Source organism: Bombus impatiens, unplaced genomic scaffold (assembly GCF_000188095.3).
Source record: "Bombus impatiens unplaced genomic scaffold, BIMP_2.2 scf_0109, whole genome shotgun sequence".
NCBI lineage: Eukaryota > Metazoa > Arthropoda > Insecta > Hymenoptera > Apidae > Bombus > Bombus impatiens.
This window is the reverse complement of record NT_176528.1, coordinates 82,525-100,641: the sequence shown is the minus strand read 5'-3', so window position 1 is coordinate 100,641 and position 18,117 is coordinate 82,525. Positions and strand designations below refer to the sequence as shown.

The window sequence follows — 18,117 nt, the reverse complement described above, 5'->3', positions numbered from 1 at the left end:
GATTACTTTTATTACACAAGACAATTTTTATAAATATATTATGTGTGTTATAGTGTTGCGTTACTACTGCAATGGGACACGAATCTCGAAATTACGTTAATACTGTTGAGGTTTTATATCTCAAAATAGAGAGAGCAAACACAAAAGCAAGAGCAAATGAATATATCATAGAAATTCTTTATTCAGAAATATTAGAAATTACCATTTCCACTGGTTTCTATCCTGTATGATAATGTATTGATAGATGGATTTTTATTACAGTAGATTAAACAGAAAACGATGATTATTTAACTTGAGCTTAATGCAGTAATGTGATATCACAACTCTCGATTAACGACTCTTCACTCTTCACTCTCCGGTGGCTAACTGAACGATCAACGACTGCGATAGCGAAATACTTTGATAGCCATTAGGCTTAGGGTCGGAAGTTTTCCAAACATTTCGGCTTTTGCGCTTTATCGTCCACGTTGTCTGCATGTCGGCGATCTTTTCGCGGAAATCTAATTATTGGATTGGCAACTAAGTGATTGCCGATTTTGTCAATACCACCTAATGACAAAATCCGCAATCACTTAGTTGCCAACATATAATAGAGACGAAAGAAGCCGCTGTAAAGAGAATCGTTGTGCCAAAAACTAAACACCCATATTGAAACCTGTTTGAATCTATGGGATCCAACTATGGAAAAGAGCGAGTAATTGCAACATAGAAATTCTTCAACGATTCCAATCAAAAACTCTAAGATCCTTAATAGATGCACCTTGGTATGCTACCAATGAAACAATACGTCGCGACCTTAAGATAGCAACAGTTAAAGAAGAAATATCCAAATTCAGTAATAGATATAACATAAGAATTAGCAGTCACCAAAACCTACTAGTTACTCAATTACTCGACACGACGGATCAGATCCGCAAGCTAAAAACACATTACCCTCTAGATTTAAACATTAGATTCAACTAGAACCAAACATACGATAATCATTTATTATTCACGTTATAATACCACGCCGGAATAATTTACTTATAATTCTCAATGAGAATTGATTGTAAACTACTTCCAAATAAAAAAAAAAAACTAAACACTAGAGAAGATGTAGAGTTTTCCTAGAAGTGAAACCCACTTCGACAAATACCTCAATCAATTCGGAAATACACATAAAAACTGCAGAATGTTCACTACAAGTAAATATATCTTATATATATACATGTATATTTGTGTATATATTTCAATATTTTAACATTTCTGCCTTGTTTCAAACTATAGTAATAAAATCATGATACTCGTATCTTCAATCCGATATTGACGTGGTTGTAAAGTGTTTTATAGAAATAAATTCAAATACGTACATTCTCATGGTACGAGGTATAAAGCAATTCATTGAAAAATTCAGTCACGTATTGATGCTTCAACAAATACAAATTTGTATGTAGGTAGGTTTATATGCGCAACTCGCTATAGAATACGGATTGTTTCTTCAATGATATGCACTAGTATACTTGTAATTTTTTACGTGACCGATACGGCTTGTGCTGCATGAGAATCCATGAGGCAATAAAAAGGTAACATCTGTTATCGTTGTTTCTATTGCGTATTTGTGCATATAACAGGCATTTATTATTGCCAGATAGTACATCTGTAGCGATACATCTGCAAGATTGTTACATTTCCATCGTGTCTCCTTCAATTTTCCCACTCCTATATAATCAACAAAGACACACGATGAAAATATTATTTTCCTCGGTTATTTTTTCCATTTAGTTTTTGATAATATTGGAAGATATTTCATTTCTCGTATTTATACATTTAAGATTGATGTGTGATCATTGGTAACTATATTACTATCTAATTGTAAATGGAATACTACCATATTTCCTTTTATTTTTTCTCTTATGTATAATCAACAAAGTTACACGATAAAAATATTATTTTCCTCGATTATTTTTTTCTATTTAGTTTTTAATAATATTGGAAGATATTTCATTTCTCGTATTTCTACTTTTAAGGCTGACGTATGATCACTGGTAACTATATTACTATCTTATCGTACTTTTACCACATTTCCTTTTATTTTTTCTCTTATATATAATCAACAAAGTCACGCGATAAAACTATCTTTTTCTTTGACAGATTCGTTAATTTTTTATGATATTCGAAAATATACAAATATATAAAGTGTGTTCACTGTTCAAGATTGATTAGCTCCCAATGTTTTTCTCCTAAACGATAAGTGAAATTAAGAGGAAAAATGAAAGAGGAAAATGATGAATGGTTCAAGGTGAACTACATATTCGCGATAATATCTTTCACACAAGTGCAAAAAACGCGTGTGTCTTACGCAGTTGCATTATTATTTTTTTTTTTTTTTTTTTTTATAGAAACCTTCTTCTTTGATGGAAACCTTAAAAAAGATATTAGAGCAACAGAGTCGAAAACTGATAGGTTTAATTTTGATATTTTAACTTTGTAGAATTTTCTCTTTCTCTTTTTTGTATTTTCAATTTTGTAAAATTTATTGTATGTAAGACAAAGGAAACATAAATATAAAAGTACTTCGTCTTTCCTTCTTTTTCATATGGTACGCGACAAAATTGGAGTGAAAACATCTTCCAAACTTATCGATCGCAGTCAATATTTCTCTAATACATACAGTGTCGTGAATAATTATAAACTCAAGTTCATTTTTAGATTTTTCACAATAGCGAGACTGAATCTTTGACTGTGAAAAAGTATAAACTCAGTGTTAATTTTCTTGTAAGTTTCCACTTTGTCTCTTATTTCTTCTATCAGTCTTGAAGCAACAACGCAGAAAATGTGTTTCAGTCTACAAATATCCGCAACACTGTAGGTTTTTTCATAAAATGACGAGATGATTCGACGTATGCAAAACGCACACAGATCTTTACGCTTGCGAAAAAAATACTGTGAATATGTTGTTCGTTTTGAACCATTCATTCATTCCTCTTATCGTTTACGAGAAAAACGATCTAACAACGTGAACAGTGAACACCCTGTATATAAATTAAAATTCTGTGCCGGTGAAACGAACGCGACGAAAACATTGTCGGTGATTTGTACATGTCGGCGAATAAACAATGTGGGTGAAACTGGTGTCAGTCAAACTGGTGTCGATGTAAATTTTGTCGGCGAAATGATTGTCGGTAATCACACACCAAGCCGTCCATCTGCATGTGCTAGAAAGGAAGATGTCGGTTTTTTAAATAGAATACTTTACATATGATATTTACTTACTAGCACGAACAATATAATTGCTTTACAATGAAACATATATTTTTTCACTTCTATTTATTCATTTTATCTGTTATTTTTATTTTATTTATGTTTATTGTTATTTATATACTGTATACCGTATTTGTTGTGTGTTTGTATGAAGACTGATCAGTGTCAAAAATGTAACCAGTTTTACGATACGTACGAAACTGTGTACATTGTAAAACTGTCTGGTTTCTGAACTTTAATTTCTAGGAATGATTACCAAAAAATGAATCCTACCAGTAAAAGTAAATCGCGTAATTTTATACGTTTTTATTGTATCAGCTGTGATTATATCTATCATAAAATAGTAACGCAGATGTTTGAGAACTTACCTACATCTCTTACGTACATCTTACGATATCTGCTGTAGATTAAATTAAATAAAAAAGTTCATTCTTGGACACACGTGTCAGTCCCTGGCGAGCATATCTTTAACAATAACAAAACTCTCAATTTGTTCACGCTTCTTGTTACGATAAATCCAAATCTTACCAGCCATTAGATTTTCGTACAATTTCTTGTCACGCGAGTAGCAAATGAAATTCTTCTAAATTCTACCTGCATAGAACATTCCTTACGATTCGTGTACTTTTAACAAGAGCAGCAGAATCTACATCAATTTACAAGGCAACCTGACGCATAAATACGTACATAGCATATTCATATTCGTCTATAAACTATAGCCATATCTACTCTTTGAAACGATCTGTACAATATCCATTCCATGCTGTCATTAAATAGGTTTTGGAGTTCGATATTTAATTGATTCGCACAGATTTAGTTTTTATATTCTGTATTTCATCACCAGCCATATGAACACACCGGATACACTCAAATAATTAACACATGGCGGACGCCAAAACAAAAGAGCGTCGTTAGAAGTCGTACCAACTTTGCATATAGGAACTAGTGATCATACCAACCTAATATTTTCCTCAACACATGCATCGTGTTCTACACCCGCGGTTTTATATTCCGCGTATTGTTCGCTACGAAATAAGGCTTCGATTAGAGTGAAGTGGTCCGTAATAACAGAGGAAAAATACGAAAGCCATCGAAGCGAGGCGAGACGCATACTCGCTCTTATATATTCACCTGATGTTCCTTTTTCCAGCATTATTGATGCACCGGTAGAGCCATGATATAAATCACTATACCGTAACGCAGCAAACACAGTTCGCTGCGAGTGGATACTAGAAAACGGTATATAGAAAGGGTATGCGATAAATGAAAAATCATTGACCTAGGATCGGAAATTTTAACGAATCTGATACGCGCACGTTCGAAAAAAGAAAAAAGTAACAGCGAATCGAAAGAAAGTACGAAGAAACCAGATTGATATCTGGTATACCGAAGACTATGTATTTTGAAGATGGACCAAAGCGAAGACGATTGTTATCGAAGTAAGGTGGAAGGAAATTAGGATGCATCGAATGTTCATGATTGTAGAATTAATTTGCATGCGTTAACCTTACAGCCATTTGCATTGACTTTTGGTTGCAGTTGAAATGTCGAATATTTGGATCTTGAATATTGTCGGTCCGAATAAGAAGAATTTCTCCGAATTGCAAGATTTGATTTGACGCTGAATTTATTCTGCGAACAGTCCAGTGTTGGTTTATTTATCTTGTTATTACTATTGGTACTATTTCATATAGAATTATTACTATTTGTTATTTACCTATAACAGTGTTACGACCGTTCGCGGAGACGCGGTCGCTAGGAAAACGTGTCAGCGAGAGGCGTAAATTCTCGCTACGATTATGTTAATCGACGCCGCGAAATAGTCGTTCCCCTGTTTCGGTTAAGATAACAGAGGTGGTTTAATGAATGTAACACTGTATTAACAGGTTAACATAGAATAATATATTTTACAATAATATGATGAATATGTTACAGAAATTTGACTCGACTTTGCGATATCTCTAGATAAATTCGTTTGCTCGTCAGATTTGTCGAAGTGTCACGTTAGACTCGTCAGAAGGAACTGATCGCCCTTCGATTATTCCTTTGTCTCATTTGGAAGACAACCCCCACTATGCTCGGGTCACGCCACCGCTCGCGCCTATGATCACGTATGCCTCTTCTTGTGTGAAAAACATAACGGTCAAAAATCGATGTTTCTAGAGCTCGCTGCTTGGCGACAACTATGCTCTCGTCGATACATTGTATATGATCCGGTGGGCAGATAAGAAGGTCTGCCTGCGACGCTGTAGGACCGCGAGCGACGGTTAGAAAATACAGTCTGTGGTAAGCCTCGTGGCGTAACAAACAGTATTTTTCTCGGCAATGTAACAGCGCTCCAGTAAATTATTAATGAAAGGTAGGAAATGTTAAGAGAAGAAATAAAATCGTTAGAGAAAAATCAATGATATAAATGAGTGATATAAATATTTCAAAGTAAACTTCGAAGCTTGTTAACAGAAAAATATCGCAAGTTGTTCGATCAAGGTATATGTTTGTCGTTGCTTTCTGTAACTTTAAGGCGCTTCGATCTGAATGATTTGGATCGTGGAAAAATATCTTTAATCCTGTAGAGGACTTGTAGAGGATTATAATATAGGATAACGAGAACTTGCTGTCGCAACCTCTCAAATATATTTAAAATAATTAAATAAATTAATAGATATAAATAATGTCGAGAGACGTTCGTACAAACGTATTCGCTAACTCCGAGACAAAACAACAATATGATTTGAATTGTTCTCTACTCATGTGCCGCTACAACCCTTTGAGCGCTATAAGCGTGATATAAAAGACGTATGGACCATGTTATGTTATCCACCTCACATTCTGATGATTTCGTTGAAACAAAAGATATTAATTATCAAACTGGCAAAACAAAGCGAAAACCAAAGTGTGTAGCAGACTACAATGCCTTGATGGACGCAGTTGATAAAATCAATATGATTTTGATTTCACTTCACTGCTTTTGAAAAAGCACAAAATGGTTATAAAAAATATTTTGTCCTCCTCTTAGACCTTGCTATATACAGTGCATATATTCTTTAGAAAAATGCTAATAATAAAACTGGAATACTTGAAAATTTTCATCTGCTTCTCATAAAAGATATTTTGCAAAAGTACCCACCACACAGAGTGAAGGCTAAAAGAGGAAGAGTTCATTTGGACGACCTTCCATTTCGGTTAATGGAGAGGCATTTCCCTACATCTGCATAACTAAAGAAAATAATAAACATTCTTCACGACGAAGATGCGCTGTTTGCACTAAACATAATCGCAGGACTGACTCGTGTTACGAATGCAAAAAATGTAACATTGGCTTATGTATTGAACCTTGCTTTGATATTTACCATACAATACAAAATTATTAAATTTTCAACTTAAAAGATATAATTTCAAACTTTTATATCGTTCATGTTATTATTGCTTAATGAATTAAAGCTTTTGAGCTCACTACATAATTTATTTTAGTTACAATCGATATATTAGGTCATCCCATAAGTTCGTGCCGATTTTTGTGTGTACATTTCATGTGTCGATTTATAAACATACGGCGATAAGGGACCAATGCACTTGAGCTTAGTTGATCGACAACAGGCTAGAACAGATTTTCGTGAGTATAAGATCGTAATATAGTGAACACAGTGACTTCTAACAGTAAAAAATCACGAGTGAAATGCGTATCCATTTTCGACATCTCGTGTTATATGAATTTCGGAAAGGAAGTTCTGCAACAATTGCCACGAAAAACATATGTGCTGTTTACGGAGAAAATGCGCTTTCATCTCGCACCTGTAGGAAGTGGTTCCAACGTTTTAGAGCTGGGAATTTCTGTTTAAAAGAGGAGGAACGCTCCGGGCGTCCTCCTCACACAGACGAAGATAAAATTCGGGATCTTGTTGAAAAATCACGAAGTTTGACAGTTCAAGAGATGTCAAATGTTCTGAAAATACCTAAGACAACGATTCATAGGTGTTTAAAAAAAATAACATATATAACCGCTCGAAAAACGGCACGAACTTATGGGATGACCTATTATTTTGCAATGAAAATTTAGTCTGCTCAACTTACGCTGTTCCGTAAAAAATACGCAGCCCACGGCGCACGCTTAACGTCGGACAATGCAGCGCTCAAAGAATTAAACAGAATCCAATCGACAGCGTATTGACAAAGCAAAACGTTCTGTGAAATTACTGCGTGACAACTTCTTCCGAGTGCTTCTGCCACAAAAGACATCACGACAAATCTTGGCTGGAAAACGTTGCAGCAGCCAGTATGTTCGCTAGACATTTTCCTCCTTTGGATTATTAGATTATTTCTGATCGATGCAACACGCGTTATCCAATATCCACTTCCAATTAGTAGATGAAACACAAATATGACTCGACGACGATTGGCACTTGCCATAGACGCGACATTTCTCCACGATGGACTTCATTAAAATGGTAACATGACTTGAAATTATAGAAAACAACGGCGTATATTTTGACGGAAAAACTGACTGTATTTCCTTTTTAATAAATTTTCAATTTCGCTGAAGAATTTAGATTATTCATTTTTTTATCTAGTAGATAATTCTTAGACACGTGATGTACGTTTTGCTTATATCCTTCGCGTTTTTGTTATGAAAAATCCATCTTTTATGTATGATGATTCCTTATAGGTTCCTGTGGATCCTTGGCAGGTTTGCTCTGAACAATTTGTTTGCAATCTTGTGGATGAGGAACGCATTTATGTTCGATGTACAGCGACTGATTATAAACACAGCCCTATTTTGAAGTTTGTTGTAATATTAAAACAAAAATCGGTGAAATCGCTTATATAATTTCATATTACAATATGAAAGAAAACAGAAGATACAGCAAACAGTTAAATTTTCTTCTAAAATTGTATTTCTCGTTCTGAACACATATAAACTCAATGTTAATTTCGTTACCTTCTCATTCGATATTTAGTGGATTTTCCTTTATTTTTAATTACTTTTACTAATCTGCCAAGCACGCTATCCGCTAACTTATTTAAAGTTCCGTTTCGAATATCCGCCCACGCGGGAATTTACCTTTTTTCCAAGTTGCGCGATATTTTTCACAGGTAGCTTCCTCTGATTGTAAACTTTCGTATTCTATTCGGAAATTTTGAAAGCTTCAAAGTCGCTCCAGTCTCGCTGAAAAATTGTCTTTTGTCTCTTATTTCGCCAATGAAAGACAATAATTCGCCATGTACCATTGCTTCGTATCCCATAGCGTTCAATCTACCCTTTACAAACACAACTTCACTGAACAATATTCAGATATGAACAATGGTTTCTTGGAAATATCAAAGAAATAATGCGGAAAATACGTTTGAAAATACGTCTGCAATTATTCACAGCACTGTACGCGTAGTACATGTTCAGCGTACGAATCAATAAACTTCGCCAGCGTTCAGAATCTTATTTCGAGCGTTCATTTCCAAGACATAATGATTTCCGTGTATATAACAAACATAAAAGCTGTATCGATGGTACAGTGAATGCAGCGCAGTACAAGTGCACGTACTTCGTTATTTATTCAGAATTGTATTCCACACTGATATAGTACACTGATACTGTTCAAAATCTACTAATATACCTCTCGTGCTTTATCGTGCACGCAAGCAAAGCTGCATCCATTCACTGTATCCCTTGGCTATCGACATGATCGTGGCTAATAGTAACTGAGGCTTCGTCTACGTTTACTGTCAACTACTCGTGTGTGTTAAACTTTCTATTTGAATGTACCCTCGATCCCATACAGCTTCGTAAAAAGAATGAAAAGGGGGCTAGGTGAACGAGAGGAGCATGTTACCAACAACAGTACCAGTTTCTCTTCGACTTTGTGAACGCGTAGAAATGTTGGGTATTGTTATCCTGTTTTCCAGCTGCTATTTTTCTACAACAGTATGACCAATCTCCTTGCAAAAAGAATCTCGTAATTCGAGTACGCGTACGTTAACGTGTTTTTCGAATGAAATTTTTGCAGATATTTTATGGAATGATTAATTGTCTATGGTGCACATTTGGGAAACACCGAGATATAGACAGTATCAATATGACATGGCCGTGTGTGTTTTAGTGCTAATGTTCTACTGCTATTAATGTAAATATTAAACGTAAACATTGTAGAGAAGAATAATTCATCTCAACCGGGATATACACACCCGTCCTTCAATTTACGCGAATGAAAGTGAAAATGCAAATAAAGTTTGTCAGTACAAAAGAAAAAAAACGTACACATACAATGACTTACTAGTAATGTCAGTAAACGTAATGTAATGTACGTAAATAATGTAAATATTGTGTATGTAAATATTAAACGTAAACATTGTAGAGAAGAATAATTCATCTCAACCGGGATATACACACCCGTCCTTCAATTTACGCGAATGAAAGTGAAAATGCAAATAAAGTTTGTCAGTACAAAAGAAAAAAAACGTACACATACAATGACTTACTAGTAATGTCATTAAACGTAATGCGATTGAGTGTACCAGTTGAGGGATCAATGTACAAATACAGATTAATATTAGAATTATATTATATGTAATATATGTAGAAATTTATATTAGAAATATATTATATATCGTATTATAACATAAATTCTTAACATTAATTTTATCCACCCAAGTATCCACGAATTATATATAACATAAATTCGTAAAATTAATTTTATCCACTGAATCTCCTACGAATTTGATTTTTCAAAATACTTTATGCTGATTTCAAATATTTATCACGTATTTTCGCTTATTATTTATGACGATATCGCGGATGCTTTTGTATTTGCAAAAGGAAAAGGAAGAGGTAGACAGAATGTACGTAGCGACCTAATGATTTCCTACGTGTATAACGTGATAACTATATTTTAGTGGCGCCTTACCTATATTGATAAAGTTGATCAGTCGCTGCTTCTTTTTTGAGAATATTTTCTTAGAACTGAGGACTCGGAGGCCTCGGGACTGAGAACTGATTTTACATATTTCTTAGCATCTCACAATTTTGCTAGCGATTTATCAATCTTATGACTAATCTAAATGACTCTTCAATTGCACATGCACCAGCTTCCCTAGAAAAATATAAGTGATGATTTCGTGTACCAAATATTACTATCAATAATATAAATCAATAATATAAAAAATATAAATCATAAGGAAACGAATAAGTATATATTCCTTTTCTGCGAAAAAGGTTTTGTCAGCGAGAACAAAGCTAATCTACCAAGACAATTGTCGCGTTTCCACGATATTTTCGTTCCACTATCTCTCAATTATCTCTGGAGCGCCAAAGAAACCGCAACGAAAGCAAACAACAAAGAACGGACGACTTTACGTTTTACGTTTCAACGATACTTCGATAGACCGCGATGAAATTTCTTTTTCGTCCAGCCGACGATGATTATTTCGACGGGAAAGTGAAGGCGACGGCCGAGTCACATCGTCGTCGAGGGCGAGGGATGAGAAATTGAAATCGATAGGCGAAATTGAATACTTAATTGGACTGGGGGACTCGTCAAATGCATCTACGTAACCTAACGCGCTGCATTACACGCCTCTGACGATATTATACGTGAAAATCAACAGCGCCATCCTAAACGACGCAGCAATACGATATAAATGTGATAACAACGTTATCGCGATTAACTGTATAGCTGCGTAAACGATATTCTCGTTAACCGTCAAAGCTGCTCGATTTTCGACTGTCAAATTCGTTTCGAATAAAAGAAAATTTTCCAATATCCTGGCAGCAAAATCGCACGTGTCGCTCGATAGAAATTAATCGCATTTTTACGGATGTTACGCACAGTGGCTACTATACGGAAAACTTAGAAAATCGCCACTTAGGAAACTTTTATACACGGTATGTTTTTTTTAAGTACACACACGCGATTACTTCTTTAAGTATCGAAAATACGAGAAGATGTTACGAACAGAGGTTGTATGGTATCGGAGCAGACATAATCCGGTGTAATTAGCTTTTTTTGTAGACAGCCAAGGTCATACGAAGGTGACACGCTTTTCCTTTTTTTAATGGAATCGTATAGTTCATATAGGTATTTCCTATAAAAAAGAAGTTAACTTATTTGTGTGGAAAAGTTATTTTAGTTTAGAAGATGTTTTAACTTGAATTTGTGAAATTTAACGTTTGAATATGTACAAGGTGTTCCGAAAATTGTGGAGCTTTGTGGGCAGGAGATGAGTACGTTCTTAACGAATATTCAAATTCAGCTTTTTTTAAATGGAGATAATCTTCGGAAGCTTCTTTCCGCTTGTACTAAAATTTTGCAAATAGCTTGTATATTTAGTAAAGAATTAGTGTACTGAAGAATTAGCATATTAAATAGGCGTTGAAAACTATTCCACCGAATGTTGAGACTTGTTGATATAATGGATAATTGGACTCTTTTGTGCAGAAACCTACCTACCTATAATGACCTAAAACCGAGAAAAGTTAGGTTAAACATTTTGATTTTCAACACAATTCAGCTTCGCCTATATCGAGTGTATTTTATTTTTGCTCTTTGTTTCGCAATATTTTTTTCTTTTTCCGTGGCTGATTAAATAGCGTGTAACGTAGTTAATATTATTTTAAATATTGCTTACTTTTTGTGGATTAGTATTATTCAGGAAATTCGATTATTATCCGCATTAAAATCAAGGCGTTCTACGTTGAAGCCATTTGCGACTCTAACAATCCTTCTGTCGCTAATTGAAATTATCGTAGAAATGTACACAATCTGCTGGAACGAGATGCATCGTTTCTCGTAAATTTTTAACCTTTTGCACTTGAGAGGCGGTGTTGCACTTTAGAGGTGACAGTCTCTGTTTATGCTAGATTTCGACATCTCCAATTAATGAGTGCAACATTGCTTCGTAAATTGGTTGCTTACCTCTTTATGTTCTTTGTTAAGAAGTGTAAAGTGTTAGACTTTAAAAATGGAGATAAAATATTTTATCCCATATCCCTCCGAATCATGGCGAAAGTATTATAGTTTAGAAATCCTCAAAAAATGATTTTCAGAAGTGAAATTAGCTCAAATAAAAATGAACTTGGTTTTAAACTGTTGAAAAATGAGATCAATTATATTCAAGAATGCATCTTAGCGAATGCTTCATAAATTATCGTACAAAAAATAAAATACAGAAATTAATATTACAAGATCATATTCTCAAAGATGTAAATATAGATGAACTATTGGAATATGATATTTTTGTAAGTTAATTTGTATATAAAATAACTTTACGTTAGCTGTGATACACGCGTCACGTACACGCTAAATCATCCAAAGTAGCTGCTACGTTCGACCAAAAAAGTCCTCGAGTGCGAAAGGTTAAGTTTCTCCTCTGACACGAATTTGCCATTCGGCCATAATATCTGTTGAGAATCGTGGATCTTAGTCGCTGAAATAAATGTATAGGAACACTCACATTACATGTAGAAATGATATTAAAATAATTTAATATTTATATAATATGTGATTTACAAGACACTAGATAGATAAACATTGTACGCGTCTCAGCACTCCTTTTCTCACGCCATCTTTTTCTGCCACTATACGTACGAAACATTGCATTCTTCTGTTTTACGAGACGCTGCGCACGCACATACTTCACACACTCATACTCATATATGTGTGTCACTTCACGCGGCTAATCCAGTGTAGCACACAAAAGTACACATATCTCAATAATATCGCTAAATAGAAACGTCCATAATGTTAGGACATTTGTCGCGAGTAACTTTCTTTAGATTTGTTAGAAAATAGATGTGTGTACATCTGTATTGTACGAGCGAGAAATGAAAGAGAGCAAGACGAAAGGAAAACGCCATGAGACGAACGCATCGCGTATGTATTGAACGAATAAGTGTGCAATATACAAATTCATTCCTGTTTGAGATGTGTAAGAGAATAGAGCGGTGTTCGTTAATACTTTATTAGTTAATACTTAATAAGTTATTATGTTCTATATAAATTTTGTATTTAATAAAACGTTATATATTGTTATTATAACAATATTTATCATTTCAAAAGCATTGGACGATTATTATGGGCGATCACGTGGTTTGCAAGCTTTCTGCAAAGTAACTATACAACCAAAAAGGAACTAAGGCTCGATACTTTTAGTAATTTTACAATGTAAGGGTCGTTGTATATGTTGGAAATTTTTAGATAACAGGTGTGTTTAACTAATCTTTCGTAATTTTGAAGATTGGTTCTACATAACAGAGTTCAACTGTCTGTTTAAACTCTTTTCCAAGAATGATGAAGCATATGGAAATAATAGTTATTAATAATACTTATCCAGCTTTGGAAACATATTCGCACGCTCCATTAACGCTAAACAATTGCAAACGATAAATCATCGATCTTTCTTATATCTATGAGATAGCTATCGCAAGTATGCAACAAGGTTGTTATTCGATTTCTCGTTGCATGCGATAAATCATTGGGAAAAAATAGTAACCAGGTTGCCAGTATCGATATCCCGCGGTACGCGTCGCCGATGATTAATATTCATCGTTCTGCGGATGCTTAGAGCGCGATGCCATACGCTACAAGATAAACGATCAGCGAAAAGCGCGCCGCACAAAGCGCTTGCAAGAATATTGACCTATCTAGAATGCGAACTGCAAGGCGTCGCCGTTGCATATTCAACCGAGCTATCGAACTCGAATGCGTGTGATGGACCACGTGCTTCCTGCATCGGCCTTTGTCACGTGAATCTCACAGTCGCGTCGCGTTATCCATCGTCGTGAGATCGATGACGCCTGCCTGGTCGAGCAAGCCCGTGTTCATCCAGATCAATGTATTAGGTTGTCCGAAAAGTTTCTTTCGTTTCATAAGGGAGTAATAGACGCACAATGTTTTTTGTTTTATATTAGTTTATTGAACTATGCACGAACATAATAATAGAAATAGAACGAAATGGATCATACCTAATTCAATAAAAAAATATTTTTTTTTTTATTTATTTATTCATTAAAATTACAATCAATTCTCGCGTTGAGAATTTTCAGTAATTTTTCTGGCGTGGCGCAGTGACATGGCTGATTATTTATAATAAGTTAATACTTATTATAGATAAGTATAATTTATAAGTGAGTGTTATAAATAAGTGAATATTACTTAATTTAGGTAACTAATTGAATCTAGCGTTTAGGTCTAACGGGTAGTGCCTCTTCAGCCTGCGAATCTGGTCCGTCGTATCAAGTAGCCCAGTGATTAGGGGATTTCGGTGTTTGTTGACTCTTTTGCTATATCTGTCGCTAATAAAATAATATAAAACAGAAATTGTTGTTCATCTATTATCCTTATTCCTTATGAAACGAAAGAAACTTTTCGGACAACCTAATATCATAATCTGGAATACGTACGTGTAACAGCACAGTATAATATTTATAATATTATAAATACATATAAAAAAATCGTACAATATAAATCATTCGAGATATTAAAGTTCCATCGCCTTTTAATAATACTTTTATCGATACAATCGCGTGATGTAATCTTCAACAAGTCATCTTTTCGTCACTTCGTCATCCGTTTCAGAAGTTACATATATCAAGGCTTCTACTAATTTCATTTAGGATTTTCATAGCTCGATTTTATACGTCGATTTTATACTCTTGGCCTTCGTTATCTTTATACGGACATGCAATTACCGATCGAATTTATTCTCAAACTCCTACTTTTTTCATAATTCGATGGAATATCTTTGTCTCGAAAGCACAATTGTTGAACGACTTTCAGTTGTTAATGGTTTTCTTCTGCGGCTATTGTCGTCTCGCTTTTAAAGAAAACTGATTTTCATAGAACGCCAGAGCAATTCTTGTCGTCGCTATAAGACTAAGGAAGACCGAGAACCGCGTTAAAGCGATGCAGTCATTTAGAAGCGAACGAACAAAGCCTGGGAAATTGCTTGCAAATCTCGGAATAAAATACGATACAGGCTCTACAAATTTGCAATTATTTAGAAGGTTTAAAGGATTTAAGCAATTAAATTATCGAATGCAATGCTACTAGAATACAGAATGTCTCTCGCGAAGCAATGTGACGTTAAACTTACACACGCAAAAAGAAAAGATTAAATTATATAATAAATTCTGTATTTCTGCATTTACAGAAGAGTTATAGCTGTATATAGAGGGTGGTTGGTAACTGGTGGTACAAGCGGAAAGGTGGTGATTCTACGCGATAAAAGAAGTCGAAAATATAGAATAAAAATTTTTCGTTTGAGGCTTTGTTTTCGAGAAAATCGACTTTGAATTTTCGCTCGGTACGCGTGCACTTTATCACGTCTCGTTATAACGTCTCGATGGAAAAATTAAAAAAAAAAAATTTTTATTCTATATTTTCAACTTCTTTTTTACCAACCACCCTGTATATATATATATGATCTAAAGATTTGTAAGATTCTTTAACACATTTTACACTCCCCTTTCAATCTTAACATTATTTAAGGTGGATATAATTTATTTAGGTCTTCCAGCTATATTTTTGTTTACTTATTTTGCCTATTTCTTGCCATTTTTTAATTCTTCGAATTATAATACAAGTGTAAAAGAAATTAATTTTCACTGGCACATACTGCAGATACTAATTGAGTTTTTATTATTCTTCGTTATTTTCTAATTATTCTTGTTATCTGATAGTATCATGAAACGTTACGGTAGTTTCCCAAAAATAATTGCAAGAAACGTTTAATGTAACACATTATAGAATTAACAAATTATAATTATATAATTAATAGTGAATTATAGAAATATTCGTGAGAAGTTGCGATTATTATTTAGAAATTTAATAAAATCTGTAAAACAATACGTATATCTGTATTTAACAATTAATATATAAAATCAATGTATTATATTTCCTTTGTTTATTACGCGGTTTCGATCACATTTCGTACAGAATCTACGTGTCAGCGGAAACACGGTTCAATTCCTTTTTTACGACGGCTGTTCATCTATCTTCGAATTGAAATCTTCGTAGGGTAGAATTCTTATCATCCACGATAAATAAAATGTTTCAATATTCCTCTGAATCTGATATTTCGTCCAAATATTGAAAGTTATATATATTTCGAACGACAAAATATCTTCGATGTCCGTGATTTTACTATTTGCAAAATATATGTCCTTGTAAATTCGCAAATATCTTTCAACAATGTAATAATGTGAGGAAATTTTATGTGCTAAAATATGTTCGTGCCAGTAATATTTTAAATTATTCATGCTTACAGAAACATAACTAAAACTTAAAAAATAAAGAAATCGATATTTCGAAAGCTAATTGCATTAATAAAAAGAGAAAATTATCTTCACATTGGGTCAAGAAATGTTTACCAATAACTTCGTTATTGATAGAATTATCATTAACAAAATAATTAGAAACATTGAGTCTTCTCCCATCTATTAGGCATTTTCATCGAGATGCTCGAAAAGCGGGAAAATGGGTTAATGTTCGAGATACAGAATATATTTATATACAGCTAAAAATTACCTTTCATCAACTATTAACAATATAATATATAATATAATATATTTTAACTATTAACTGTATAATATTAAAAATATATTATATTAACTATTATAAAAATATATTAACTATTAACTGTATAATAATAAAACTGCATAAACTGATCGACTTGTAAATTTCCATTTCTGATTTTTCGTAACTTCATTATCTATATACATATTATACATGTTATGTATAACTGATATCCATTCACTTGTAGACTTTTCTATTAATTATTAATTGTATAATACTAAATATATATTATATTAACTATTATAAAAATATATTAACTATTAACTGTATAATAATAAAACTGCATAAACCGATCGACTTGTAGATTTCCATTTCTGATTCCTCTTAACTTCATTATCTATATGCATATTATACATGTTATTTATGCTATAAGTGAGGTATCCATTCACTTTTAGAATTTTCTATTAACTATTAACTGTATAATAATAAAATTGCTTAAACCGATCGATTTGTAGCCTTCCACTTTTGATTCTTCGTAATTTCATTATCTACATACATATTATACATGTTATTTATGCTATAAGTGAGATATCCATTCACTTTTAGAATTTTCTATTAACTATTAACTGTATAATAATAAAACTGCTTAAACCGATCGACTTGTAGCCTTATATACTTGTATCTATATATCTATATATATTCTATTTATCTATATACCTATTGTAGACTTTTCTCTCTTCTTCTTCCTACCTTCGTTAATTACATATACTATAAATATTATAAATACTATTTACTATATATACTACAAATAAGACACACAATAACCTGGAGAATTTTTCCTTGACTTTTCATAGCTTCCTTAACTATATATAGTATAAACGATATATACATTGATTTCTATACTTTCTTCTTCCACTTTTCATGACTTCATTAATCAAGACTATTATTTATCGCAGGACGGCCACGCTGACGAGCGCAGAGGACCTAGCGAATGTAGGAAGCCCGCTGAGGGAAGCTTCGCCGCGACCGGAAGTACGAGTGGTCGCTCCATCGCATCGACCGCCTCCTGCCCTCGCCACGGTCAACAACACGAACAACGCCAGTAACGGATCTGCGAATCGCAAATCGGTCAGCATACTGCTGCCCGAGCAGTCGAGTGGATGACCCGAGCAGCAGCACGGCTTTGTGCATCGTTGCGACAAGGAGCCGCCATCGATTTAGGAATCCAGCAAAAGAAAAGCGGCCGCTACGGCAACGAAGAGAAAGGCGGAAGCAACGATGACGAGGCTCGATTGCGCGACGAACACCCGGCATCCGAGATTTGTCGGACGATCGTGGTGCTCGAGTTTCGAAAGCGGCAAGCATCGGTCACGGC

General features: G+C 34.0%; 1 protein-coding gene and 1 long non-coding RNA gene across 7 annotated transcripts in view; one reads left to right on the top strand and one right to left on the bottom strand.

The window, feature by feature from the left end:
- LOC100744200 overlaps nucleotides 1-18,117 on the top strand; it is a 213,429-nt gene that overhangs the window by 189,707 nt on the left and 5,605 nt on the right. For all 5 annotated transcript variants that reach the window (XM_033318724.1, XM_012380831.3, XM_012380830.3 and 2 more), the window contains one exon: nucleotides 17,699-18,117. In XM_033318724.1, coding sequence (XP_033174615.1) covers nucleotides 17,699-17,906 — 208 coding nt within the window. In that variant the 3' untranslated portion in view covers nucleotides 17,907-18,117. The remainder of the gene's footprint in view (nucleotides 1-17,698) is intronic.
- On the bottom strand, nucleotides 7,735-13,168 carry LOC112212115. 2 transcript variants are annotated; one of them, XR_004460955.1, is made up of 7 exons: nucleotides 12,738-13,168; nucleotides 12,525-12,654; nucleotides 11,857-12,255; nucleotides 11,411-11,688; nucleotides 11,185-11,313; nucleotides 10,137-10,322; nucleotides 7,735-9,149 (listed from the first exon to the last, which is right to left on the bottom strand). It is a non-coding gene; the product is annotated as an uncharacterized LOC112212115 (long non-coding RNA). The 2 variants fall into 2 exon arrangements; XR_004460954.1 differs by lacking the exon at nucleotides 12,738-13,168 and having other exon boundaries at nucleotides 12,525-12,717.